The 27,773-nt window shown below is 46.3% G+C and overlaps 1 protein-coding gene across 2 annotated transcripts; it reads right to left on the bottom strand.

The window, feature by feature from the left end:
* Window positions 1–2,871: 2,871 nt before the first annotated feature.
* PARK7 (Parkinsonism associated deglycase) lies at window positions 2,872–27,089 on the bottom strand. Of its 2 annotated transcripts, none has more exons than XM_032758806.2 (7): window positions 27,026–27,089; window positions 25,916–26,028; window positions 23,198–23,299; window positions 18,902–18,961; window positions 17,033–17,102; window positions 10,242–10,328; window positions 2,872–3,265 (listed from the first exon to the last, which is right to left on the bottom strand). In XM_032758806.2, exons 2-7 carry the CDS (start codon window positions 26,003–26,005, stop codon window positions 3,105–3,107), a joined length of 570 nt encoding a protein of 189 aa, XP_032614697.1. In that variant the 5' UTR covers window positions 26,006–26,028; window positions 27,026–27,089; the 3' UTR covers window positions 2,872–3,104. The 2 variants fall into 2 exon arrangements, with proteins under 2 accessions (XP_032614697.1, XP_032614696.1); XM_032758805.2 differs by having other exon boundaries at window positions 26,968–27,070.
* Between the last annotated feature and the right edge of the window lie 684 nt (window positions 27,090–27,773).

Genomic DNA, 27,773 nt, shown 5'->3' with positions numbered 1-27,773 from the left:
TTGAACCTGAAAGGTGGAGGTTGCAGTGAGCTGAGATAGGGCCATTCATTGGACTTCAGCCTGGGAGACAAAGAGAGACTCCATCTCAAACAAACAAATAAAACAAATAGCAGGTATCCAGTAAACAAACAGCAAGTGTCCAGTTTTCTTTCCTTATTAAAAGTGGGCTGGGCACGGTGGCTCATGCTGCAATCCTAGCACTTGGGAGGTTGAGGTAAGAGGATCACTTGAGCCCAGGAGTTTGAGACCAGCCTGGGCAACATAGTGAAACACTATCTCTACAAAAAAAATAACTAGCTGGACATGGTGGCGTGTGCCTGTAGTCTCAGCTACTTGGGTGGCTAAGGCATGAGGATCGCTTGAGCTGGGGAGGTCCAGGCTGCAGTGAGGCATAGTTGCGCCACCACACTCCAGCCTGGGCAACAGAGCGAGACCCTGCCTCAAAAACAAAACAAGGCCAGGCGTGGTGGCTCATGCCTGTAATCCCAGCACTGTGGGAGGCCGAGGCAGGCGGATCACTTGAGGCTATGAGTTTGAGACCAGCCTGGGCAACATAGTGAAACCCCATCTCTACAAAAAATACCAAAAATTAGCTGGGCACAGCGGCCTGTGCCTGTAGTCCCAGCTACTCAGGAGGCTGAGGCAGGAGAACTGCATGAACCCAGGAAGCAGAAGTTGCAGTGAGCCAAGATCGAGATACTGCACTCCAGCCTGACCGACAGTGAGACCCTGTCTCTAAAGAAAAAAACAACTGCAGTGTATTTTACCTCAAATTCACCAATCTGAACTCTAAATTCATCCCAGCCCCTCCCCCAAGGACTCCTTCACAAACTCAGGACATCGAATCTCCACATGATCTGTGTTCAAGTCAGAAGTGTGGGGGTTGTGGCCTAGCGCAGTGGCTCACACATGTGATCCCAGCAGTTTGGGAGGCCGAGGCAGGTGGATCACTTGAGGCCAGGAGTTCGAGACCAGCCTGGCCTACATGGCAAAACCCCGTCTCTACCAAAAATAAAAAATTAGCTGGACATGGTGGTGCACATCTGTAATCCCAGCTACTCGGGAGGCTGAGGCAGGAGAATCACTTGAACTTGGGAGGTGGAGGTTGCAGTGAGCCGAGATCATCGCACCACTACACTCCAGCCTGGGTAACAGAGCAAGACTCCGTCTCAAAAAAAAAAAAAAAAAAAAAAAAGTGGGGGTCGTCCCAGACGCCCTTCCTCTCACACTGAGTGGGTGCCCAACGCTGCCACCTGACTGCCCCAGCATCCCACCTGCCTGCATGCCTGCTCCAGAAGGGTCTCTTCTCCGCAGGGCCAGTCTTTGAACCAGGTGGGTCAGGTCTCTCTCTGGTGGTTCTGTCTCTGTCTTGACACCTCGCCGTGGCCCTGGCTACCTCTCCAACTTCACCTCCTACCACGTTCCTCTAACCCGCCCTTCATTGCTCCTGTGGCAGGGCCTCTACACTCCCTGCTCCTGCTGCCTGGTACGCTCTGAACAGACACCTACTTGTCTCTTTCACACCCAAAAGTCCTCAGATTCCCACTAAGATCTCTTTTCAGAGAGGCCTTCACTTCCCATCATGCAATTCCCCTGTCACTGCCTCCTTACCCTCCTTCATTTTCTTCATAGAATGTGGGTATTTTATTATTTGCTTTCATCTCTCCCTGGCGCCCACAACATAAGCTCCCCAAGGACAAAGGCTGTGTTTCTCCCTGGCGTATTCCCAGCAGCAGGAACAGCACTTGGCACACAGTAGGTACTGACTGAGCACACAGCTGGGGAAGGAATGAAAGCCTAAGCACTGCTCCTACTTCACACCTGAAATGTCACTTCCTCAGAAGCCTCCCTCCCCACTCCCCACTATGGAAATCCTCTCTCCCTTAGCATTATTATGTTAAAGCGTTTACTAAAATAGACAATTACACGTGTTTGCATTGTAAAAGTTAACATCTGCCCAGCCTTCTGGACCAGGGTCAGCCACCCACAGCCTGAGGGCCCTCCCAAGCAGGTCTTTCGCTGGCAGTGATGAGCCGGCTGCCAGTGCTCTGGGTTGCCAGCATATCCCCTTGGCCACTCCAGCAGAGAAAGTACAGCAGCTATGAGACCCTCGGATGGAGTCTCATGGACTGAAGGAGCTCACCTGGGTCACACGGCCAGTGGTAAGCAGGGCTCTGATTGGCTGGGTCTGGGTCATGTGCCCACCCAGGAGGAATTGAGTGGTTCACAAGGAATGCTGGGTGCTATTACCTGGGGAAGAGAAAAGAGATGTTGGGCGAACCTTGAAGTTTTTATCCAAAGACTCTTTCCATAATGGAAAAAGGAACTAGTGTATAAAAATTCACCAGTACTGCCAACTTTTTTTCTTTTTGGAGACAGGGTCTTGCTGTGACACCCAGGCTTGGGTGCAGTCGTGTGATCATAGCTCATTGCAGCCTTGACCCCCTGGGTTCAAGTGATCCTCTCACATCAGGCTCCTAAGTAGCTGGGACTACAGGTGCATGCCACCATGCCTGGCTAATTTTTGTATTTTTTTTGTAGATGGAGACTTGCTATGTTGCCCAGGCTGGTCTTGAACTCCTGGCCTCAAGCAATCCTCCTGGCTCGGCTTCCTAAAGTGCTGGGATTACAGGCATGAGCCACCACACACAGCCCTCATTGGTATTTTTTAATAGCACATTAAAAACACACAGCTAATAAACAGAGAAAATCACAAGCCTCTTAAATTCTGCTTGTATGCCTTTCCTCCTTGCTGTGTAAAATGTGTTCACTGTTATTTCAGTGCTATATGGACAGTTAAGAGCTGCAAATGAAGGTGATATGGAATTTAATTTCACAAAATAAATGACAGACAAAACAAGAAACAATCAGTAGTTTGCTAAATGCCCTGTTTATTCTGCAAACAAGGCTTAGAAATGTATAGACACAATTTGTAGGCTGAGAAATCTCTGTGTAGTTGTGACTTCACAACTATACTTCCGCAAAAGCAGTAATGACAGCGGCTTCTGAACACATTAACCTACCACTGTTTTGTTTAGAGCGAACACAGTGAGAATGGATTCCTAACGGCCTGTTTCTCTAAGTGATCGTCACAGTTCGCTGCTCTAGTCTTTAAGAACAAGTGGAGCCTTCACTTGAGCTGCCACCTCCTTGCCGTTCAGGGCTTCAACAATTGCAAGCGCAAACTCGAAGCTGGTCCCAGGCCCCCGGCTTGTAAGAATCAGGCCGTCCTTTTCCACACGATTCTCAGAGTAGGTGTAATGACCTGCAAAGTAGAAACAGAAAAGGTGACATCCTAATAGGCTATGTGACGAGAAAGACGATTACTTACCAATTAAATTCACTATTACAGCATATAAACCCAACACTGTAGCTAACCATTCAAAAACATTTACTAGGCACTCCAAGCTCTTAGAAGCCCCCTACAAAAGTATTTTTAAAACTGTGCAGAGCAAAGGGTGAGAGAAACCACTGTTAGACTGAAACACATATGTGTAAGTTAAATGTAGCTGCTAAGACTTTAAGTGTTGGGGGAGATGTCAGTGAATGACAGTTACTCACATCACTATTTTACAACAAAGCTCAAGTGTCAATTCTGAAGTGCCGGGGAAGGGTGAAGGGATGCAGCAGCGCCGAAGGCAGAAGCCACCCCGATCAACATGTGGCGGCACGCACACCCTCTGATGCCTCAAAAACAACCACAGCACAACGTAATGGAGGCGGGTATGCATGTGAGTGTGCGTGTGCAGGTAGAAACCACATTCACTCTCAAGGACTACTTTCCTTCTGCATCCCCGCACCCCCAGGCCCGCCGGTTGGCTATTTCTTGGCAAATATAATATCAAAACTGGGACTCTTGAGCATGGATGCCCTGAGCTCTGCCCCTCCATAGCAGGTAGTCACCAGCCTCTCCACTGCACACAGAGCCTAACCTCCCTCCCCACACCCATCCCTATCACTCTCCCACCTGGAGCTTCCCTTACTGAATACAACAGGTTCTCTTCTGCTCCAGGAAGAGCTCAAGGGCTGCTCCCTCCACCCAGAGACCAGCTCTTCCCAGTTCCTTGCTCCTTCAGTTTCAGCATCAACAAAAACCCCTCAGAGAGGGTATCTGTGACGACCCCCACCTCTCCAAATTAGGTTCCTCTGTTGAGTCTATCACCGCATCCTATTTACTGCCCTCCCAGCATTGATACAATCTATCACAATCTATAAACATTTCATTTCCTTGTTTATTGTTTACTCTTTAAAAAGGCTGGGTCTTCATCAGTCCGTCTGGCCAATGATACCCATGGCACACAGGAGGCACCCCTGAAGTGTGAGGTCAAAGGCACCAAACACCATTCTTCACTCGATCTCCTTTCTCCCCTGTCCCCTGCTTTAAAGAGGAAGGATCTCTGCATGATTACAGCTCTCTCTTCCGGCTGTGCACCCCTTCAATCCATGCCCAGCACCCAAAAGCTAACTCTCCAAAGTGCGAAGCAGGGCATAGCCAGTTCCCCATGGAAAGCCCTTGCCAACTCTCTCCAGCATCTGAAGGCCACACTGAACTCCATGTCACGGGGCCTGGAGCCCTCTGCGGTCTGGCCTTTGCACAGAGACTGGGCTGGGACCAGAAGGGAGATGGAAAGTAACCTGCTGTCTGGGTAGAAGCTGGTGGTGCCTGCACTACGCTGGTGACAGTGATCCAGAGGAAATGGAGGTTTGCAATGAAGGCCTAGGTGAGGAGGCTTCAAGGATGACTCCGAGCTGCCTGTCCCAGGTGACTGGATGATGGCGACACCACGCAGTGATGTGGGGACACAGAACAGATTTAGCGGAGGGGGAAGTGACAAAGCTCCTCTGTGAACTCCTGCTCTATCCTGATGCACCGGCTGTGTAGGCAGGCGGGTGGCTCTGGCCACCACAGCTCGGTGCAGACCTGAGAACACCTGGAGGGCACAGCTTTCTCTTCTTCCTTCTTCTGTTCCCAGTGCCAGGCACTAAGGAGGAGCTTAGGAAACGTCTGTTCAATGAACATGCAGAAAAATTCATCCGAAAACCTCCCTTCAAACAGAAGCAGGAGTGCTTCTGCTGTATTAATGAGCTGCTGAAACCACACAGTCAGTGTTCATTTCTTTTCCAAGGAGATTAACAATGGCTATAGGAACTTGTCTTACTGTCATTAGAAACCAAGCCACCGCTGGTCGAGGGCAGTGAGTTATCTCAATTGATCGTTCACAGGCAGTTACTCCTTGTTCTACTCTTTCTCCTCTTCTCACTACTGTGCTTGACTAATCTAAAAAATTTAAAAAATCAGGTCACCCACCAAAATAAATGAATAGAGTACATTAAAAATTTCCAATTTAACTATTGGAGAGAAAAAGAGGATCCCTAGTTTGAGGGGAAAATGTTTATCATAATCTGACCTCATTTACTGATGGTTAAACCAGGCCAAGACCATTTCAAATGCTAACCTAGAAACTGGCTGGGCTAGGTCTTCCAGAGCGACGGTGAGATGCACAACTGAGAGTGGGACAACGCGAGGCACAACTGTAAATGGTTCACTGAACAGTATCTTTGTGGCTAAAACAGTGCAAACAGGGCTTAAACTGGTTAAATATGCTTAAAGGTTCTACGGTTCTTGTCAGACTTTTAACCAGGAAAAGCAAAAGGTTTAAGGTTACCAACTGCCTCCACCTAGTGGCGAAGACAGAACATGCACCCTGTCAGTGCCAGGAAGGCACTGTGCGAACTTGAGGCTGGGATTGTGACCCTACAGCGAATTCAGATTTTACACTTCCCGTCCCAACCAGTAGAAGGCATTGATTTTTATTTATTTTTTTAAACCAGACTCCAAGTCTTAAAGTCTCTTCAGAGAAAAAGCAATGGGAAGCTGGACACGGTGGCTCACGCCTGTAATTCCAACACTCCGGGACGCCAAGGCAGGTGGATCACCTGAGGTCAGGATTTCAAGACCAGCCTGACCAACATGGTGAAAACCTGTCTCTACTAAAAAAAAAAAAAAAAAAAGCAAAAATTAGCTGGGCCTGGAGGCCAGTACCTGTAATCTCAGCTACTCAGGAGTCTGAGACAGGAGAATCACTTGAACCCGGGAGGCGGAGGTTGCAGTGAGCCGAGATGCGTCACTGCACTTCAGCCTGGGTGAGAGAGCAGATCGAGACCATCCTGGCTAACACAGTGAAACCCCGTCTCTACTAAAAACACAAAAAATAAGCCAGGCGTGGTGGCGGGTGCCTGTAGTCCCAGCTACTTGGGAGGCTGAGGCAGGAGAATGGCGTGAACCTGGGAGGCAGAGCTTGCAGTGAGCGCAGATCACGCCACTGCACTCCAGCAAGCGAGCCTCTGTCTCAAAAAAAAAAAAGACAACGGGAGGGCTCAGGACACAGGTCAGCAACGACAAGCCTGAGGGCCGAGGCCAGGTTGCTGCCTGTTTTTGCAAATGCAGCTTCACTGGCACAAAGCCACCCTGCGTGTTTAGCACTGTCTGCAACTATTGTGGAGCTGCAACAGTTGAGTAGCTGCCAGAGAGCTGAAGTCCCAGAAAGCCTGCAGTATTTACCACCTGGCCTTTGGGGAGCAGTCAGTCGACCCCTGAGCAGAGTTCTGGGTTCAAATCCCAGGTCTGCCATTTAGTGGCTGTCTGACCTCTCAGAGCTTCACTTTTTGGTAAAATGAGAATGACACCAACCTAGCAAACAAACAGTACTCAGCACTGGTGGCATGCAGTGGCGTTACAGAGGCTAGGTGAGGGCAGTCTTTTCACCAACAATCCTGAAGCAGGTTTATCCTCAGGCAATGGATGAGGAAACAGGCTCCGAGAAACTAAGGAAACTTCTCACAGTGAGTGGGGAAGCTGAGGGCCACCCCACAACGCCAGGCTCCAGAGACCCTGCTCTTCAGTGCTCAGATATGGGACCAAGCATGCGGATGCCATCAAACAGTGGACAAATGAGAAACGGAATCACACATTACAGTTATAACCGACTTATTCTAAAATCGGAGAAATTAAAAGATTATGGGGACTGGGGCTGGTAGCACATACCTGTAATTCCAGCACTTTGGGAGACCAAGGTGGGAGGGTCATTTGAGCCCAGGAGTTTAAGTACCGCCTGGGCAACATAGTGAGACCCTGAATCTATCAAAAAAAAAAAGAAAAAGAAAAAAGAAAAAAGACTATGGCCATGAGATGGGATTGCTTATCTGAGGAGAAACTGTCACACTGATCTTTCAAGTTCACTTGCAGCCCTACCTCTCGAAGTGTCCTGAAGGGGTAGACATTTCAAGTATCCATTTCTTATAATAGAGGTTACTGACTAAATCCAACACCTGGTAACTTAAATGTGTGTGGGAGCCTTTTGCTACCACAGAGCAGGAGAGGGGCAGGAAGGCAAAACTGGATGCAAGGCAGCGGGCTGGGCTTGAGCTCTGGCCTCAGTCTCTCCTTGTTTGTGAAGCCAGGATGATGCCACCTGCCTTGCTGGGCACTGGGGACCAGGAAGCTCCACCAAGGTAACGTAGGGGAACGTGCTTTGTAAACTCTGAGTGTGAGCATCAACAATCTGATTTTTTTCTATGCCTGACCAACCTCAATGTTTTTGAGGCACTAAAGGAAAACAGATGCAACAGGCACACCTTCAGGTAGTGCAGGAGTGCGCTCCGCTTGAGTCTTCCCTCTGAAGACATCACAAAAGAAGCCCAGTTCTGTTCTTTCCATTTCTTTCAACCCTCTAAAATCCCTCCATGAACTTAAATTCCTAAATTTAAAATGCCCAGAAACCAGAAACTTTTATTAAAAAGTACCAACTTTTTTTTTTTTTTTTTGAGACGGAGTCTCACTCTGTTGCCCAGGCTGGAGTGCAGTGGCACGATCTCGGCTCACTGCAAGCTCCACCTCCCGGGTTCACGCCGTTCTCCTGCCTCAGCCTCCTGAGTAGCTGGGACTACAGGCACCCGCCACCACGCCCAGCTAATTTTTTTAGTATATTTAGTAGAGACGGGGTTTCACCGTGTTAGCCAGGATGGTCTCGATCTCCTGACCTCGTGATCCACTCCCGTCGGCCTCCCCAAGTGCTGGGATTACAGGCATGAGCCACCGCACCCGGCAAAAAGTACCAATTTTCAAACAGATAGTTTTAATGATAACATAGTATCTTTCTAGCAACTAAAATAAAACCATGAGCAGGGCACAATGGCTCACATCTGTAATCCTAGTACTTTGGGAGCCCAAGCCAGAAGGATCGCTTGAGGCCAGGAGTTCAAGACCAGACTGTGCAATATAGTTAGACCCTGTCTCTACAAAAAAATTTTAAAATTAGCCAAGTGTGGTGGCTCACACCCATAGTTCCAGGTACTCGGGAGGCTGAGGTGAGAGGATTGCCTGATCCCAAGAGGTGGAAGTTACAATGAACTGAGATCATGTCATTGCACTCTTGCCTGGGTGACAAAGCAAGCCTCTTTCTCAAATACATTAAATAAACCATGGATTTTCAGGAAAACACTGCTCTGGATCAAATGTAACTGTATGTAGAATGTACAACAGCAATACAGAACCCTCATGTAAACTGTGGACTCTGGATGATGATGTGTCAATGTGGGTGCAGATTCTAGTGCAGGATGTTGATAGTAGGGGAGGCTATGCATGGCCAGGGGCAGGGGAGTGGGGAGTGGGGAGTGGGTGAAGGTAGACGGGAATTTGGCTGTGAACCTAAAACTGCTCTAAAAAAATAAAGTTTAGTAATTAAAAAACATGCAGTATAATGAAAAGTGCATCACTTTTAAAAGGGAGCTCAGATATGCTCACAACGGCATTCAAGGATGTTCATTACAGCATGGTTTACAAGGGCAAAAGCAGAAAACCACCTTCATGCCCGCCCCCAGGAGAAGGTTACATACAGCACGGCACATTCCAACACTGGACTAGCAGCTGTACTTAACAAGGATGAAACAAATCTAAATCTACATGTGCTGTTAAAAGATAACATAAGATATAACGTTAAGTTAAAAAAAGCAAGCTGCAGAACAATACATTTAGTAGATCTCATTTTAGTTAAAATAAAAAGGATAGTGAGTATGTGATAGATAAAATTCTATAGGTACACAAGAAACTTTTTTTTTCTTTTTTTTTTGGATAGGGTCTTGCTTTGTCCTCCAGGCTGGAGTGCAGTGGCGAGATCACAGCTCACCACAGCTTTGACCTCCCAGGCTTAAAGCGATCATCCCACCTCAGCCTCCCGAGCAGCTGCAACTATCAGTGTGCATCACCATGCCTGGCTAATGTTTTTTGTATTTTTAGTAGAGATGGAGTTTAACCATGTTGCTCCGGCTGGTCTTGAACTCCTGGGCTCAAGCAATCCACCCGCCTCAGCCTCCCAAAGTACTAGGATTACAAGCGGACGCCACTGTGCCCAGTCTACAAGAAACTTACGGTGGCACATGCCTGTAATCCCAGCTACTCGGGAGGCTGAGGCAGGAGAATCCCTTGAACCCGGGAGGCGGAGGTTGCAGTGAGCCGAGATCGCGCCACTGCATTCCAGCCCGGGCAACAGAGTGAGAGACTCCATCTCAAAAAAAAAAAACAAAAAAAAAAACAAACCACAAGCATATGGGCCGGGCGTGGTGGCTAACACCTGTAATCCCAGCACTCTGGGAGGCTGAGGCAGGCAGATCATGAGGTCAAGAGTTTGAGGCTGGGCGCGGTGGCTCACGCCTGTAATCCCAGCACTTTTGGAGGCTGAGGCAGGTGGATCACGAGGTCAGGAGTTCAAGACCAGCATGACCAACATGGAGAAACCCTGTCTCTACCAAAAAAATACAAAAATTAGCCAGGCGTGGTGGAACACACCTGTGATCCCAGCTACTCAGGAGGCTGAGGCAGAAGAATCACTTGAACCCGGGAGGCGGAAGCTGCAGTGAGCACAGAACGCACCACTGCACTCCAGCCTGGGCAACAGAGCGAGACTCTGTCTTAAAAAAAAAAAAAAAAAAAAAAGAGTTTGAGACCAGCCTGACCAACATGGTGAAACTCCATCTCTACAAAAATAAAAAAATTAGCTGGGCATGATGGCATGCGCCTGTAATCCCAGCTACTCAGGAGGCTGAGACAGGAGAATTGCTTGAACCTGGGAGGCGGAGGTTGCAGTGAGCCAAGATCATGCCACTGCACTCCAGCCTGGGCAATGGAGTGGGACTCTATCTCAAAAAACAAACAAACAAGCAAACAAAAACAAGCATATACTTACCTCCATTCATCATTTTGTCTTTAGCAAGAGGGTGTGTTGTAACTTTACTTCCAAAACCGATTTCATGAGCCAACAGAGCAGTAGGACCTAAAAATAAAAATAAAAAGATCTAAGTGCGGATATAGAAAACCCTATGTTTAAAAAATCACAATAGTGCCTGGCACGGTGGCTCATGCCTGTAATCCCAGCAACTGGAGAGGCCTAGGTAGAAAAATTCCTTGAGCCCAGGAATTCAACATCAGCCTGGGCAACACAGACCCCTTCTCTAACAACAACAAAAACTGCAACAGCAAAGTATTCTTCAAAATCAAGAGGCTCTTACCAAACATACAGCTACGATTCTGAAATGAAAGACTTCCTAGTATGAGAGATAAAGTATGTTTATAACAAACGATTTGCTGAGCACATCTGGCAAAAGCACAGAAACTCAAAATACTTCAATAACCATTTACTCAAGAAGATTTACCTTGATACCAGCAGAGCATACACAGATAAACAAAATGCGCGCACCTCTCTCACCTTCCCCACCCCCAGCACAGGGACCACATATACCAGGAGTCCAAAGAAGGGGGAGGATCACTGGGGCGGGCTCAACTTCTTACCTCACTCTTAGTAAAAGGAAAGATTTAGTTACATGCTAAAGGCAACTGGTACTCTCTGAACTTCTGGATTTTATTGCTCTTTTGTAATTTTATTTTCTACTTGAAAATCAGAAATTAGGCCGGGTGCAGTGGCTCATGCCTGTAATCCCAGCACTTTGGGAGGCCAAGGCGGGTGGATCATGAGGTCAAGAGATCAAGACCATCCTGGCTAACATGGTGAAACCCCGTCTCTACTAAAAATACAAAAAATTAGCTGTGCGTGGTGGCGGGCGCCTGTAGTCCCAGCTACTCAGGAGGCTGAGGCAGGAGAATGGCGTGAACCCGGGAGGCAGAGCTTTCAGTGAGCCAAGATCACGCCACTGCACTCCAGCCTGTGCAACAGAGTGAGACTCTGTCTCAAAATAAATAAAATGGGAAATTAACACTCATTCATCCACCTATCCATCCAGGTATACCAGGTGGTAGGATTAAAATGGACAGCACACTGTCCCTGAAGATAGCCTGTGAAGTGCCTGGAAGCATGAAATATAAAGGCACTAGCATCACTTTACGAAAGCTACTTAAGCAAAGAACCACATGGAAGTGTCAGTTAATGAAGTCTTTCCAAATTGGCAGGTCCTAACTTGAGATTTTTATTTAAATGTATTCACTGAAAATGGCCAACTTCAGGGAGGGTCACAAGCATATTGAGTATGTAATGGTCCTAAAAAAGGATTAAAAACAAAGATTTTGTATACCTTTGTTACTTCATCTTAAAGCTTTTTACAAAGTATTCATTCTACCTTTTTTCTCTAAGCCACACATAGAAAAATTCTTTCTAAGGCCTCACATGACACTTAGAAGGATATGTTTCAGAACAGCACCTTGATCTTGGAAACACTTAGGGTGCCCTGGATGGCTAAGATCCTATGGCAGTTTGTACACTTTTAGTGTCAGCAAACCTGAGGTCTTGGTCTTACTGACCTTTCATTTTTCAACAAGATTCCAAGGAAGGAGTTATATAATATACCCACAAGCTACTCAGACCGTAGCTGTTACAAACAGGAAGATCACACAAATACTACCTAATTACATAAGCTTTCTGCCTAATATCAGGTGTCAGTTTCAGACCAAGTCCTGATTTACAGCTCTTAAAAGCCTCAAATGTCTCTTCTCCACGTTATTTTTACACACAAGACAGCTATGTATGGTAGCAAATTTTAAAAGTCTGTAAGAATTGAATAATTATCAATTTTTATTTGAATGGATTTATAAATTGCTTTTAATTTTTATTTGGTAAGAATTTAAGAAGAAATTCCTACGTCATCTTTGTATTTTAAAGTAAACTTTAACAGATGATCGTACAGTGAGGAAAGTGATCGGTAGTGAGAATTTTTAGGCTGCTCCCTTCAAGGTGGTAATAAAATCACTGCTACGATGTGAATAAATTTATGTTATAGTTGGATGCAGGAATTTACTAATGCCTTTCTTACTTACCATGGTAAGCTCATAATTACTGCTTTCTGGGGCGTCAGAACTCTATTTGGAATACTGGCGAAGAGATGTTTCACTCTCCTAGGACCTGGGATTCTGATGGATGAAAACGCTCTGTACTCTGCACTATAGTGCAGAGGGCGCAGCTGACCACATCCCCTTCTGCAGCCAACAGCGCCACCCTGTAGTGACTTGCAAAATGACCACCTCTGCCAACTCCCCAGCTACTCCAAGGTGGCCAAGACCTTGCTTCCAGAGGCCTTATTCCTAGACCTGGGCATCTCAGCTGACAACTGTCCACTCCTCCAACTCCACACTTCCTCCCCCTCCCCCACTCAAAGTAAATATCATTTAATTTTCTTCTCAACATAGACTCCCTTCCAATGTGCGTTCCTCATTCACTCAATATTAAGGACTAGGCTAATATTCTTTGTGTGTTCAAAATGTTTCCAATTCCTAACTGCAACACTTCAGAATAATCTTGGCTGGGTACGGTGGCTCACGCCTGTAATCCCAGCACTTTGGGAGGCCAAGGTGGGCGGATCACGAGATCAGGAGTTCGAGACCAGCCTGGCCAACAAGGTGAAACCCTGTCTCTACTAAAAATACAAAAATTAGCTGGGCATGGTGGCAGGCGCCTGTAATTCTAGCTACTCGGGAGCCTGAGGCAGGAGAATCGCTTGAACCTGGGAGGTGGAGGTTGCAGTGAGCCAAAATTGCACCACTGCACTCCAGCTTGGGCAACAAGAGCAAAACTCCCGTCTCAAAAAAAAAAAAAAAAAAATCTTATTTTTCTGTTTGTCAATTTAAAAGATCCAAATCTCTTCCATCACTCCTCTGTTCCATTCCCATAACCCTCATCTCAATTAGCTCAGCTCATCATCACATTTTTTCCTATTTTTTGTGTAGTGCCCACAACAGTGGTACAGGATATTCAATGGTATAAACACAATACTAGTGTGTTTTCTATTTTTACTGTTTTTTATATAATTTTTTTTTTTTTTTTTTTTTTTTGAGACGGAGTCTCACACTGTCGCCCAGGCTGGAGCGCCGTGGCGCGATCTCAGCTCACTGCAAGCTCTGCCTCCCGGGTTCACACCGCTTTCCCGCCTCAGCCTCCCGAGTAGCTGGGACTACAGGCACCTGCCACCACGCCTGGCTAATTTTTTGTATTTTTTAGGAGAGACAGCGTTTCACCGTGTTAGCCAGGATGGTCTCGATCTCCTGACCTCGTGATCTGCACACCTCAGCCTCCCAAAGTGCTGGGATTACAGGTGTGAGCCACCACCCTTGGCCTATTTTTACTTTTTTTTTTTTAAGAGACAGAGTCTTGCTCTGTCATTTAGGCTCAAGTGCAGTGGTGTGATTATCACATCTCAATGTAACCTCAAATTCCTGGGCTCAAAGTGATCCTCCCACCTCAGCCTCCTGAGTAGCTGGGGCTACAGGTGTGCACCACCACACCAGGCTGATTTTTTAAAATATTTTTTTGTAGAGGTGGGAGGTCTCACTATGTTGCCCAGGCTGGTCTTGAACTCCTGGGTTCAAGTGATCCTCCCACCTCAGTCTCCCAAAGTGCTAGGATTACAGCTATGAGCCACCACAGCCAGGCTGTTTATTTTTAAATGTTGATTTAAAGTACTATAAGGCCCATGCTTCTTAGCATGGCATTCCATCTAGCCTCAGCACAAAACCGTGAGCCAAATGTGGTTGATTTTTTTTTTTTTTTGGAAACGAAGACACACTCTGTCACTCAGGCTGGAGTGCAGTGGCATGATCTTGGCTCACTGCAACCTCCGCCTCCTGGGTTCAAGCGATTCTCCTGCCTCAGCCTCCCAAGTAGCTAGGATGACAGGCATGCGCCACCATGCCCTGCTAATTTTCGTTATTTTTATTATTTTATTTTATTTATTTTTTGAGACGGAGTTTCGCTCTTGTTGCCCAGGCTGAAGTGCAATGGTGCAATCTTGGCTCACTGCAGCCTCCACTTCCCAGGTTCAAGCGATTCTCCTGCCTCAGCCTCTCGAGCAGCTGGGATTACAGGCATACGCCACCATGCCTGGCTAATTTTGTATTTTTAGTAGAGACAGGGTTTCGACATGTTGGCCAGGCTTGTCTCGAACTCCTGACCTCAGGTGATCCACCCGCCTCAGCCTCCCAAAGTGCTGGGATTACAGGTGTGAGCCACTGCGCCCGGCCATGGCTGATCATTTTGCTACTTTTGTGGCACAGGACAAACTGACATGCAGTTTTTACTTTCAGCAGAATCATAAGGAAACAAGCTCAGCCCAAACTCTTTCTTCCTTTGGTCAAAGCATCTAGGACTGAGGCTTGCTTCACAGCAGCAGAGCCAATGAAAACCAAACTCAAGGATCTGTGACTTTCTCTCCAAAGAGGGGAGCAGCTGCTTGGGCTGCAGTGACTGCAGTGCCCTTTGGCAGAGATAATTACCTGAGCCTCAGGGCAGGTCAAAAGGCTAGTGGTGACTCTTGTAGTAAGCCCACGTACAAGACCTGCCAGGGTGGTTGACCTCTGTGGTTCTTCCCAGCCCCTAATGCCATGGTTCTCAAACATTTAGGTCTTGGAATCCCTTTAGCTTTTATGTGGGTTATATCTATGAACATCTGCCATATTAAAAATTATTACTTTTTTTTGAGACAGTCTTGCTCTGTAACCCAGGACGGAGTGCAGTGGCGTGATCTCGGCTCACCACAACCTCCGCCGCCCGGGTTCAATAGATTCTCCTGCCTCAGCCTTCTGAGTAGCTGGGATTACAGGCATGCATCACCATGCCCAGCTAACTGCCCAGCTAACTTCTATATTTTTAGTAGAGACGGGGTTTCACCATGTTGGCCAGGCTGGTTTCGAACTCCTGACCTCAAGTGATCCTCCCACCTCAGCCTCCCGAGTAGCTGGGATTACAGGCGTGCACCACCATGCCCAGCTAACTTTTGTATTTTTAGTAGAAACGAGATTTCACCTGTTTGCCAGGCTGGTTTTGAACTCCTGACCTCAAACGATCTGCCCACCTTGGCTTCCCAAAGTGCTGAGATTACAGGCATGCACCACCGTGCCTGGCCAATTACTTTTAATGGCAAAAACCACAATTACTTTTACACCAACCTAATAAAACTGGGAAATTTTTAAAACACAATAATAGATGCTCAAATGATGGTATCATCCTACTCTGATGTCACTCCTGAAAGACTGCGAAGAAAAAAGGCAAACATCATTTTGTTTGAAAGACATGGTCTCACTCTGTTGCCCAGGCTGGAGTGCAATCATAGCTCACTGCAGCCTCTAACTCTCGCCTTCAAGCGATCCTCCCATCTCAGCCTCCTGAGTAGCTGGGACTACAGGCATGCAGTACTGTGCTCGGCTAATTTTTTGTTTGTCTGTTGAGATGGGGTCTGGCTATGTTGCCAAGGTTAGTCTCAAACTCCTGGATTTCAAGAGATCCTTTTTCCTTGGCCTCCCAAAGTGCTAGGATTACAGGCATGAGCCACCACACCTGGCCCCTCAGTAGTATCTGCTTTGACCTTGCAAGTGCACCAAAAGAACATTGAGAATCACTAATCGAATGTATCAAGTCCCCAGGACCTCTGGCCCGTAACTTCTTTTGAAAAGCCTACTGTATTGAACAAAATAGCAACAGCAACGTTTTGATGTTGATGTTTACCAAACCATCCATTCATTCATTCGTTTATTCATTCACTCTTCTGACAAATACTTATTTATTTTATTTTTTTGAGACGAAGTCTTGCTCATGTCCCCCAGGCTGGAGTGCAACGGCGCGATCTCGGCTCACTGCAACTTCCACCTCCCGGGTTCAAGCGATTCTCCTGCCTTAACCTCCCGAGTAGCTGGGATTACAGGTGCCCGCCACCACGCCTGGCTAATTTTTGTATTTTTAGTAGAGATGGGGGTTTCACCATGGTGGCCAGGCTGGTCTCGAACTCCTGACCTCAGGTGATCCTCCCGCCTCGGCCTCCCAAAGTGCTGGGATTACAGGCGTGAGCCACTGCGCTCAGCCCTGACAAACATTTAATGAAGACCTACACAAGGAAGGTGCTGGCAAAAATTACAGCATGGGAAAAAACCAAGATGGCAGAACATCATCTGATATGAAAGCAACAAGAACGGATCTTAAAATGGTTATGAGAAAATAAAATATTACTAAGGTACAAAGACAAGAGGACATCTGTGAAGCACCAAATGTCCTTGTTCTCAATTATGTGGCAGATAATACGGTGCCCAAGATCACTCAGTACTGAGACAATCAGAAACGCCCAAGAAGCCAGCGGAAAGCACCACGGGGCTTCTGAATCTGCAGGGCAAGCACAGGGCAGAGTTGCTGTGTTGATGTTTGATGGATTTTGCTGATTGTGTGCAGGCACAAAGACTTTCTGGCACAGAGACTTGCTGTAACAAGCTGTTTACTGAATTCCAGAGGGCCTTATTTTCCTCCGAGGTCAACCAAACACGGAAAACACTAAGTTTCACAGCATGTAGACCAAAGGCATGGAGAGGCAGAAAACAGAACAATTGTCCTCATCTCTGAAATGACACCAACTTCATGCCACCCAAACTAAATACACCAACACAGATGCCCTGCATGCTTTATGAAGGGGAAGAGCTATTTGGAATCAAACCATCGAATGAAAGGCTACCCCACCCACCAATGATGCTGCAACACAGGCTGCCCCTGCATGTCACCTGCACAGATGGCAGCTATCAGGCCCTTCCGGTTTTCCTGCTCCTTCAGTATCTCCTTCACAGCAGCAGACTAGTGAAAAGAAAACCAAAAATACATCAAGTTATCATTAAGCCACTAACCCATCACTCACTAGGAAACTTTGGAAAAATTTGATTTTAGTTTAAACCACAAGCTCTCTGACCTATTTTCCAACAATATTTCTAAATCATTGGTATAAAAATGATCAAAATGTGTCTATATTATATTCTTAAACCCAAGCAAGGCATTTCTCGTAAGAGAAACGCATTCTTCCACATTTAAAGATCAGAAGAAGCAATTTGACCCTTGCCATTTTGTACTCCAGGGAGAAAGAAACAGGAGAGAGGGAATGTGGTGTTCTGGGTGTTTTCAGATGGCAGAGAGAGGAACAGAATCTAGCAGGAAAAGATCCCTCGTGTCTGACACAACCCACTTCTTGAGTGCTACTGGCAGCCCCAACTCTGCCTGCTGGTGTGCCCCTCACCCTGGCCTCTGACTCCTCGCATATGAGTTAAAATGAGGAACAATGGTCTCTGCTGATGGCATTTGTCATTCCTGCTGGCAGCCCTAGCCCCGCAGCCTCCCCCAGTTAAGACTTTGAGTAGACAATTTGCCCTTCCCAAAACACAAAATCTGATCATTCTTCTCCTGGTGGAAAAAAACTACATCATCTTACTTTGGACTGTATTCATTGACATCTGTTCATAACGGTTCCACCAATTCAGCTTACTTCCATGGCAAAAATTTATTTATTTATTTATTTTTTTTCTGATAAGACAGGTTCTTGCTTTGTTGCCCAGGCTAGAATGCAGTGGTGCATTCACAGCTCACTGCAGCCTCAAACCCCTGGCCTCAAGCCATCCTCCCACCATAGCCTCCCGAGTAGCTGGGACTACAAGTGTGCACCACCGTGCCCAGCTAATTAAAAGAAAATTTTTTGTAGAGATGGGGTCTCGATGTGTTACTTAGGCTGGTCTCAAACTCTTGGCCTCAAGCAATCCTCCTGCCTCAGCCTCCCAAACCACTAGGATTACAGGCGTTGAGCCACTGCACCTGACCTCCATAGAAAATATTAAAAATGTTTTCTTGAGGCTGGGCGTGGTGGCTCACGCCTGTAATTCCAGCACTTTGGGAGGCCGAGGTGGGCGGATCACGAGGTCAGGAGTTTGAGACCAGACTGGCCAACATGGTGAAACCCCGTCTCTAATAAAAATACAAAAATTAGCAGGGCGTGGTGGTGCATACCTGCAATCCTAGCTACTCAGAGGCTGAGGCAGGAGAACTGCTTGAACCCAGGAGGCAGAGATTGCAGTGAGCCGAGATAGTGCCACTGCACTCCAGCCTGGGCGACAGAGGAAGACTCTGTCTCAAAAAAAGAAAAAAAAAAATGTTTGAGTTAATGCTACAACACCATTTTGTTAATTTTAGTTGTTTCTATTTTTTTTTTTTTTTTTTTCCCAGGCTGGAGTGCAGTGGCGCAATCTCGGCTCACTGCAAGCTCCGCCTCCCAGGTTCACACCATTCTCCTGCCTCAGCCTCTCCGAGTAGCTGGGACTACAGGCGCCCGCCACCACGCCCGGCTAATTTTTTTTTTGTATTTTTAGTAGAGACGGGGTTTCACCGTGGTCTCGATCTCCTGACCTCGTGATCCGCCCGCCTCGGCCTCCCAAAGTGCTGGGATTACAAGCGTGAGCCACCGCGCCTGGCCAGTTGTTTCTATTTTTTTTTCACAGCCTCTTCTCTGAAATATCTGAATAATAACAAAACGAACAGAATACAAGCAGATGCTGAAATTCTTTAGTTTTTTTCCCTCCCCAGCTTTATTGAGGTATAATTGAGTAGATTTTTACCTCAGATAAATTCTGTGCACCCAGATTACCTCCTGGTAGAACCACCACATCATATGGTCCCTGTAACAGTTTAAAACATAAAGAAGACAAAAACATTTCATTTCAACCGTGCATTAAAGTGACAGTCCAATAATACTTTCCTATTTTAAATGTGGGAAGTACAGGAGATAGCCTAACTATCTGCCAATAGAACAGTTAAATAAATTAAGGTGTATCCACACGATGGAATGGTGTTTTAACTAGCAAAAAAATGCAGAAAACCTGTATGTAGTGACATGTAAGGATGTCCACGCTGCAGAGTAGCAGGGGTAGTATAATCTCCTTCCTGTAAAAGACAAGGATATATGTATTTGTGTGTAGATATATGCGTGTATGTGTACAATCACCACAAGCACCCCCACCCCACATATTGTGTATACAGGTAGTCACAGACAAAAGAAGACACTCTAGTTGCTAATGGGAGTAGTGTGGGATGGGGCAGAGGGAGAATGAGAACAGGACACTTAACGTTTTGACTTTATATGTGTCTATATTGTTTGAATTATTGTTCAACAAGAATGTACATGAGCAACTTAAAAAATTAATAGAAAAACAGGCTGGGCACAGTGGCTCATGTCTGTAATCCCAGCACTTTGGGAGGCCGAGGCAGGCAGATTACCAGCGCTCAAGAGTTCGAGACCAGCCTGGCCAACATGGCAAAACCCCCGTTTCTACTAAAAATACAAAAATTAGCTGGGCGTGGTGGTGCACACCTGTAGTCCCATCTACTTGGGGGGTTGAGGCAGGAGAATCGCTTGAACCTAGGAAGCTGAGGCTGCAGTGAGCTGAGGCTGCGCCACTGCACTCTAGCCTGGGTGACAGAGCAAGACTCTGTCTAAAAAAATAAATAAATAAAATACAGAAACAAATTTTAAGTAAAACGCACAAAAAATTTTTTCTTAACTTTATGAAAAACATAATGGGGGGGGAGAATTTTAGTACCCATTCAAAAAAATCCTAGAAATCTAATTAATTTCAAACTTTCTGAAATTACAAAATGGAAACTGTTTTAACAATACTTTAGGACTTTTTATTTATTTATTTTTCTTTTCCTTTTTTTTTTTTTTTTTTTGAGACAGAGTCTTGCTCTGTCGCCCAGGCTAGAGTGCAGTGATCTCGGCTCACTGCAACCTCCGTCTCCCGGATTCAAGCCATTCTCCTGCCTCAGCCTCCCAAGCAACTGGGATGACAGGTACCCGCCATCGTGCCCGGCTAATTTGTGTATTTTTAGTAAAGACGGGGTTTCACCATCTTGACCAGGCTGGTCTCAAACTCCTGACCTCGTGATACACCCGTCTCGGCCTCCCAAAGTGCTGGGATTACAGGCGTGAACCACTGTGCCCGGCCAACAATACTTTAGGACTTTAAAAAGTGGTTAAAAAAAACCTAGTCATTAAACAAATAACAAAGTAAAAATGTATTATGTATTTAGTGCAACCTATAAAATTTTTTTAGAGACAGGGCCTCACTCTGTCACCCAGGCTAGAGTGCAGTGGTGCAATCATGGCTCACTACAGCCTTGAACTCCTGTGCTCAAGCAACTCTTCCACTTCAGCCTCCCCAGGAGCTAGGACTACAGGCATGCACCACCACAGCCAGCTAATTTTTTTTATTTTTGTAGAGATGGGGTCTCGCTACATTGCCCAGGCTAGTCTCAAAACTCCTGGGCTCAAGTAATCCTCCTGCCTCAGCCTCACAAAGTGCTAGGATTTCAGGTGTGAACCACTGTGGCTGGCTTAGAATCACTTTTAAGACCATAAACATCCTACTGTTGATTCAAAACCAAGCAAAGCTCAAAACTCAAAAGAAAATGTGTAAAGTATAGAATTTATTTTATTCCTTTTAGAATCTGCACTGAAAAATAAAAACACACAAAAGGTAACCACTTCCTCAAAAAACTAAAGTAAACAGAATTACCATATGGTCCAGCAATCCCACTACTGGGCATGTATCCAATGGAAAGGAAATCAGTATACTGAAAAGACACCTGCACTCCCTTGTTAACTACACCAATAGTCACACTAGCCAAGATATGAAATCAACCTAGGTCCAACAACAGATGAATGCATAAAGAAAATGTGGCATTTATACACAATGGAATACTATCCAGCCATAAAAAAGAATGAAATCTTGTCATTTGTGGCTACAAGAATGGAACTAGAGGACATTATATTAAGTGAAAGAAGCCAGGAACAGCAAATTAAACACTCCATGTTCTCACTCATATGTGAAAGCTAAAAAAAATTTGATCACATAGAAGTACAATGTAGGACAGAGAATATCAGAGGCTGGGGAGGATAGGGGAAAGTGGGGATAGGGAGAGATTTGTTAAAAGATACAAAATTATAGCTAGGGCCGGGCGCGGTGGCTCACGCTTGTAATCCCAGCACTTTGGGAGGCCGAGGCAGGCGGATCACGAGGTCAGGAGATCGAGACCACGGTGAAACCCCGTCTCTAGTAAAAATACAAAAAATTAGCCGGGCGTGGTGGCGGGCGCCTGTAGTCCCAGCTACTCGGAGAGGCTGAGGCAGGAGAATGGTGTGAACCCGGGAGGCGGAGCTTGCAGTGAGCCGAGATCGCGCCACTGCACTCCAGCCTGGGCGACAGAGCAAGACTCCGCCTCAAAAAAAAAAAAAAAAAAAAAAAAAATTATAGCTAGATAGGAGGAATAGGTTCTGGTGTTCTATACCCCCATAGGATGACTACAGTTAACAATCATATATAGTTTCAAATAGCTAGGAGGATATTGAACGTTCCCAACACAGAAATGTTTGAGATGATGGATATGCTAATTACTCTGATCCGATCACTATATATTATGCATGGAAACATCACATATCCCATGAATATGTACACTTATTATCTGTCGATTGACAATAAAGGTAACCACTGTTTTAAAATGCCCAGACATCATATGACAAAAACACAAACAGAGATGAAAAAAAGTATTATTATTGTTTTTGAGACAGGGTCTCGCTCTGTCACCCAGGCTGAAGGGCAATGGCACAATCATAGTTCGCTGCAGTCTCAAATTCCTGGGCTCAAGCAATCGTCTAGGCTCAAGTGATCCTCTTGCCTCAGCCTCTTGAGTAGCTAGAACTAAAGGCATGCACCACCACGCCTGGCTTTTACAAATTTTTAATTTAAAGAGAAAGGGTCTCGCTATGTTGCCCAGGAGGCTCTCAAACTCCTGGCCCCAAGTGATCCGCCCAATTTGGCCTTCTAAAGTGCTGGGATTACAGGTGAGCCACTGCACTTGGCCTGGAATACTTACTTCTGCTTGTCATTTTTGTTTCAACGTATCATATGTAAATACCAAGAATCTAACTTTCTACAATCCAGTAATGAAAAATCTGAACTTATTAGAAAGGATTAAACTTTTTCCTATGTATCTGAGGACAGCTCGGCCCAGGGAACCGCACTCCAGGTTCCTCAGCAGTGCACAACCAGCCATCTGTGAGCCGACTCTGCCTCCTTTCCCGTTATGACCCTGCTGTCAGAGGGTACAGTCCACACTCCTGTCACCCTGACCCCATGATGGAGTGTGCAAAAGCGCCTGTGGGGGAGCATGTTTCTGAGGAAAGGGATGCTAGCTTCCAAAAGTGTCCATCGTCCTTAAAGGTAAGAGCCATAATTCTAAAGATACTGAAAAAAGAACACAACTAAAGTGGAACGCTAGAAGTATCTTTAGAAAAAATAATGGCCGGGTATGGCACGTGCCTGTAGTCCCAGCTACTTGGGGGGTTGAAGTGGGAGGATTGCTTGAACCTGGGAGGTTGAGGCTGCAGTGAGCTGTGACTGCACCACTGGACTCCAGCCTAGGGGAGAGAGCGGGACCATTCCTCTAAAAAAAAAAAAAATAATAATGATAATAATAATAAATGGAAAATGTGGCAGTTGATTTACATCAGGTAAAAATGTGTAATAGGAGGCAAGGATGCCTGTGTAAGCCAGAAAAATACTGATGGGAAAACAATGCAGCCATCCATCTAAGCATCAACCCACCCATCTGGCCACACATCCAACCGGCCACCTACCCACCCAGCCACCCACTTACTGAGCACATTCTGTATCAAGCAATTGCCACATTCTACGGATACAGAATAGAAAGACAAAGTCCTTACCCTCTTAATCTGTCAGGGGAAGACATTCAGGCAAAATAATTTTCTAAAATGAGTCTGTGCTAACAACAGTCTTAGACATTTCAAGAAACAAAGAAGCCTTTTGAAGGAATAACTCCATGTATGGATTACAAACCTCTTTTTTTGCATCTTCAAGACTGGCATCAGGACAAATGACCACATCACGGCTACACTGTACTGGGTCTTTTCCAGCCAGACCTGCAACGGTGACCTTAATCTACGAGAAAGACGTTATCATATTTAAGAACACTGAAACATAAATTCAGAGTAACACTGTCTTAAAAAAAAAAAAAAAAGAGATGAGGTTTTACCCTGTCACCCGGGCTAGAGGGCAGTGACACAATCATAGCTCACTGCAGCCTCCAGTTCCTGGGCTCAAATGATCCTCCTGCTTCAGCCTCCCAAGTAGCTGGGATTACAGACATGAGCCACCACACCCAGCTAGAGTAACATTTACACAGCTGCCCTGTGTTTGAAAGTAACATGACAGGAAATACTGCACCACAACGATACCAAATTTAAGCTAATACATTGGCTAAATATATTTAATAACTAAGTCTGCCCTGGTTTGCCTGGGACAGACCCTACTTACAGCTGCTGCCCTGTACTCTGTGTGACTGGAACACCCTTTCTCCCACAAATGTTCTGGTTTGGGTGACCAGTTATATGATCATACTATTAATAACTCATCTTGCAAGTTTACTGTTGCCATTTAAACCTCATGGTATTTTTGTAAAATAGAAATGCAAGTCCAAACAATGAAATACTGCTGTATCTTTCAAAAATTTTTAAAGTCAACAATACCAAGAGCTGGCACTGGGAAAGTGCAAATTTTCCTACACTGCTGGTGGGACTAAAAACTGGGACACTGGAGAGCAACTTGGCAAAACCTAGTCATGCTGACCACGGGCTGTCCTTCGGCCTAGTAATTCTACTTTTAGATATATAACCTGGAAAAATTTCCACACATTTGCACAAGGAAATCTACACAAGAATACTTATTACAGAATTGTAATGCTGTAATTAGAGGAATGGGTAGATTGTGGCATTCAGTGCAACACCAAGCAGCAATTTTAAATGAATAAACTGAATCGACATGTATCTCCATTCCTGAGAACCAGAGGAGTATAGGGTTAACAGACTCTGGGGCCAGGCTGCCTGGGTCTGAGCTCTGGCTTTTATACTTATTATGTGACGTGGATACATTATTTATGTCTCTGTGCCTCAGTTTCTTCAACCGTAAAATGAGGATATCTAACTCACAGGGTTGTTGTGAGGTTTATCAGCACTTAGAATGACGCCTGGCACAGAGTTAGTTCTACTTCACTGTTCACTATTGTTAGAGAGAGATAATATATAAACACGCAAAATAAGAACCACGGTCAAACGCTACCTTAAAGACATGCATGGGGGCGGGTGCGGTAGCTCACGCCTGTAATCACAGCACTTTGGGAGGCCAAGGTGGGTGGATCACGAGGTCAAGAGTTCAAGACCGTAGGCCGGGCGCGGTGGCTCACACCTGTAATCCCAGCACTTTGGGAGGCCGAGGCGGGCGGATCACGAGGTCAGGAGATCGAGACCAACCTAGCTAACACAGTGAAACCCCGTCTCTACTAAAAATACAAAAAATTAGCCAGGCGAGGTGGCGGGCGCCTGTAGTCCCAGCTACTCGGGAGGTTGAGGCAGGAGAATGGCGTGAACCCCGGGGGGCGGAGCCTGCAGTGAGCCGAGATCGCGCCACTGCACTCCAGCCTGGGCGACAGCCAGACTCCGCCTCAAAAAAAAAGTACCAGCTGGAGGCTGAGGCAAATGCTTAACCACAGGCAGAGGTTGTGAAGGGACCCACCACCGACCCACCTGTCTCAAAAAAAAAAAAAAAAGACACGCATGCATGGATACACAAGAGCACGAGGATAGCAGTTATCGTTAAGGAAGAAAGAAGGGGCATAGGATTGGAGAAATTTACAAAGGGGGTTGCAAATGTATTTCTTTGAAGCATTATATTTAAGAAATGAGTCTGAGGGGCTGAGCATGGTGGCTCACGCCTGTAATCCTAGCACTGTAAAAGGCTGAGGCTGGCGGGTCACTTGAAGCCAGGAGTTCGAGACCAACCTGGCCAACATGGTGAAACCCCATCTGTACTAAAAATACAAAAATTAGCCGGGCATGGTGGCAGACACCTGTAATCCCAGCTACTCAAGAGGCTGAGGCAGGAGAATATCTTGAACCTGGGAGGTAGAGGTTGCAGTGAGCAGAGATCACATCACTGCACTCCAGGCTGGGCGACACAGAGAGACACCATCTCAAAAAAAAAAAAGAAAAGAAAAAAGAAATGGGTCTAAGGACAGTGCAGTAGCTCATGCCTGTAGTCCTAACACTTTGAGAGGCCTGAGGCAGGTGGACAACTTGAGCTCAGGAGTTGGAGAGCAGCCTGGGCAACATGGCAAAACCCTGTCTCTACAAAACATACAAAAATTAGCCAGGTGTGGTGGCATGCATCTGTAGTCCCAGCTACGTCGGAGGCTGAGGTGGGAAGATGGTTTGAGTCCAGGAGGCAGAGGCTGAAATGAGCCGAGATCCTGCCATCGCACTCCAGCCTGGACGACAGAGCTCAAAACGAAAGAGAAATGGGTCTGAAGAAAATATGGCAAGACATTATCAAGCGTTAAATGTGGGCAGTGGATCAACAGGTATTTATTCTTATGTAATCTCTGAAATTTTGTGTATATTTGAAATATTTCATAAAGCACTTTGAATATTATTTTATTCAAAATGATTTAAAAAACCACAAACATTTAAAACAGGAATGGCTAAACATCGATGTGGGACTTACCCCAGCTCGCCTCATGACATCTACAGGGATGACCGTCTCCATTTCCTCTGCTCCTTTAGCCAGGATGACCAGAGCTCTTTTGGAAGCCATTTTTATGTTATACGTTTAAAAGACTTAAAAAAAAAAAAAAAGATTTCAAAAAACTTTCACTGCAACCCTGAGATACCCCAAAATTTAAAGTTTAGGAGCATTTTCAAGCAGAGTAAGTACTTCCTAGGGAAATGGTTTTCAAAGACAACTGAATACCAAAAAAGCAGCAGTTTAGTTATCTTAACGTTGATTTGTGTAGTAGTTTTAATTGCTCTGACATGAAAACATACTGAGGGTGCTCAAAGGTGTAGTATTGCTTAGATTTTCTTCTACCATGTTCTCTTAAATCCAACTTTAATAATATGTTGCAAATGGGGTTTTTAAAAATACAAGTACGTGGGTCTCCTGCATTTCACACAATGCGGGGAGACAGTCTTTTTTGAAGCACTGTTTCAGAGAAACGACTAAACTGAATTTCATGGGCAAAAATTTAAATGTGGTCTTTCGCAATTAACCTGTAATTTTTTGGAGGGGATTTTGTTTTCTTAGTTATAACTGTACTAAAAAATAGTGTGTGTGGGTCAACGGCGTTAAATGTCTGAACACTTTTTTTAATGACTGAGAAAGATGGAAATCCCCTCACTGAAGTCAACCCAACTACATTCTGTCTCTCCGTGCGGAGTTCTCACTGCCAACGACAGTGAGGTTCCGAATTTTTTTTAGCCTATTTAGAGGTTATCTGGAGGTTTTACTGTCCACGCAAAACAGAGTTTAATAAAACGGTTAGCCAGTTCCATGCCGGCGAGAGGTTAGGCAGAAGATTCTGGACGCTTCAGCGTTGCCACCACACTGGCGGTCAGTCAAATCCAACGCCAGCGACCGGGCCCGACTGGGAGGCCGGAGGCGAGGGCGGCCCCGACCCAGGCCCCGCGCCCATTGTGGGCCAGAGGGACACCGTCCAGCGCCCCCACGCCGCCCAGCGCCACGGCCCACACATGCGCCGCGCCCCCGCTGGCCCTGACCTGCACCTCGCGCCTCTTCCTGCCGACGCAGCGCCCCGGCCCGTAGGGGACCACTCACCCCACACCAGGCTGAAGGCGAACGCACGCCAGCACGCATGCGCGGCGTCCGGCCTCCCTCAGCCCCACACTGCGCAGACTCACGCCGCCTTGGCATCACGCTGCGTCACGTCCGGCCGAGCCTACATCGGACTGAGGAGGGGGTGGGGCCGGGGAGTTTCTAGTTGGACAGCCCTGGGTGAGGCGGCTCGCTCCCGCATGGAACCCCCCACGAATGGCACAGTCCGACCTGCCCCGGCGCCCGCGGGTCTTAACAGTCTCTACGGCCACCTTCCGTGAGGAGCCGGTCTCTGGAGCTGCCGAGGGCTTGGGGTTATTGTCAGAGGGTTTCCTTAGTTCGCGCTCCGTGCACGCCTGCTCCCTTTGCGTTGTTCCTTTTCTGGCGCGCCTTCCCGTTTCGCCCCTGGTCTGAAAGGACTCTGGTCCAGGCCTCCCTGGACCTCTGCCGCCGCGCCTGGTCCCCGGATCTCGGGCGACTCTTCCGCATTTATTCACACCCGGATGTCTCAGGGGTGTGAGTTTTTTTCTCAGCATTGTTTGTTTTTTTTAACGATCCTGATGCTGCTGCACCCACAGGACTAGAGCAATGCTGAGCACATAAGTCTAATAAGTACCAGGTTGGTCAGATGTGTTTACATCATAATCTCAAGTTGTATTTATTGGTATGTAAGAGACGTATGTGTTTTCTGGGTACATGTGCTATTTTGATACTTTCATATAATGTGTAATGATTAAATCAGGGTAAATGA

This window comes from Hylobates moloch, unplaced genomic scaffold (genome assembly GCF_009828535.3).
Source record: "Hylobates moloch isolate HMO894 unplaced genomic scaffold, HMol_V3 SCAFFOLD_9, whole genome shotgun sequence".
NCBI lineage: Eukaryota > Metazoa > Chordata > Mammalia > Primates > Hylobatidae > Hylobates > Hylobates moloch.
The sequence above is the reverse complement of the archived record's forward strand: the minus strand, read 5'-3'. Positions and strand labels throughout refer to the sequence as shown.

Excerpts from the sequence above, each read along its gene's own strand:
- PARK7 (XM_032758806.2), bottom strand. The coding sequence starts at position 26,005 with ATGGCTTCCAAAAGAGCTCTGGTCATCCTGGCTAAAGGAGCAGAGGAA. Across the intron at positions 18,962-23,197 it reads TTGAAGATGCAAAAAAAGAG|GGACCATATGATGTGGTGGT; the intron begins GTTTGTAATCCA and ends AAACTGTTACAG. Across the intron at positions 10,329-17,032 it reads GATAGCTGCCATCTGTGCAG|GTCCTACTGCTCTGTTGGCT; the intron begins GTGACATGCAGG and ends TTTTATTTTTAG.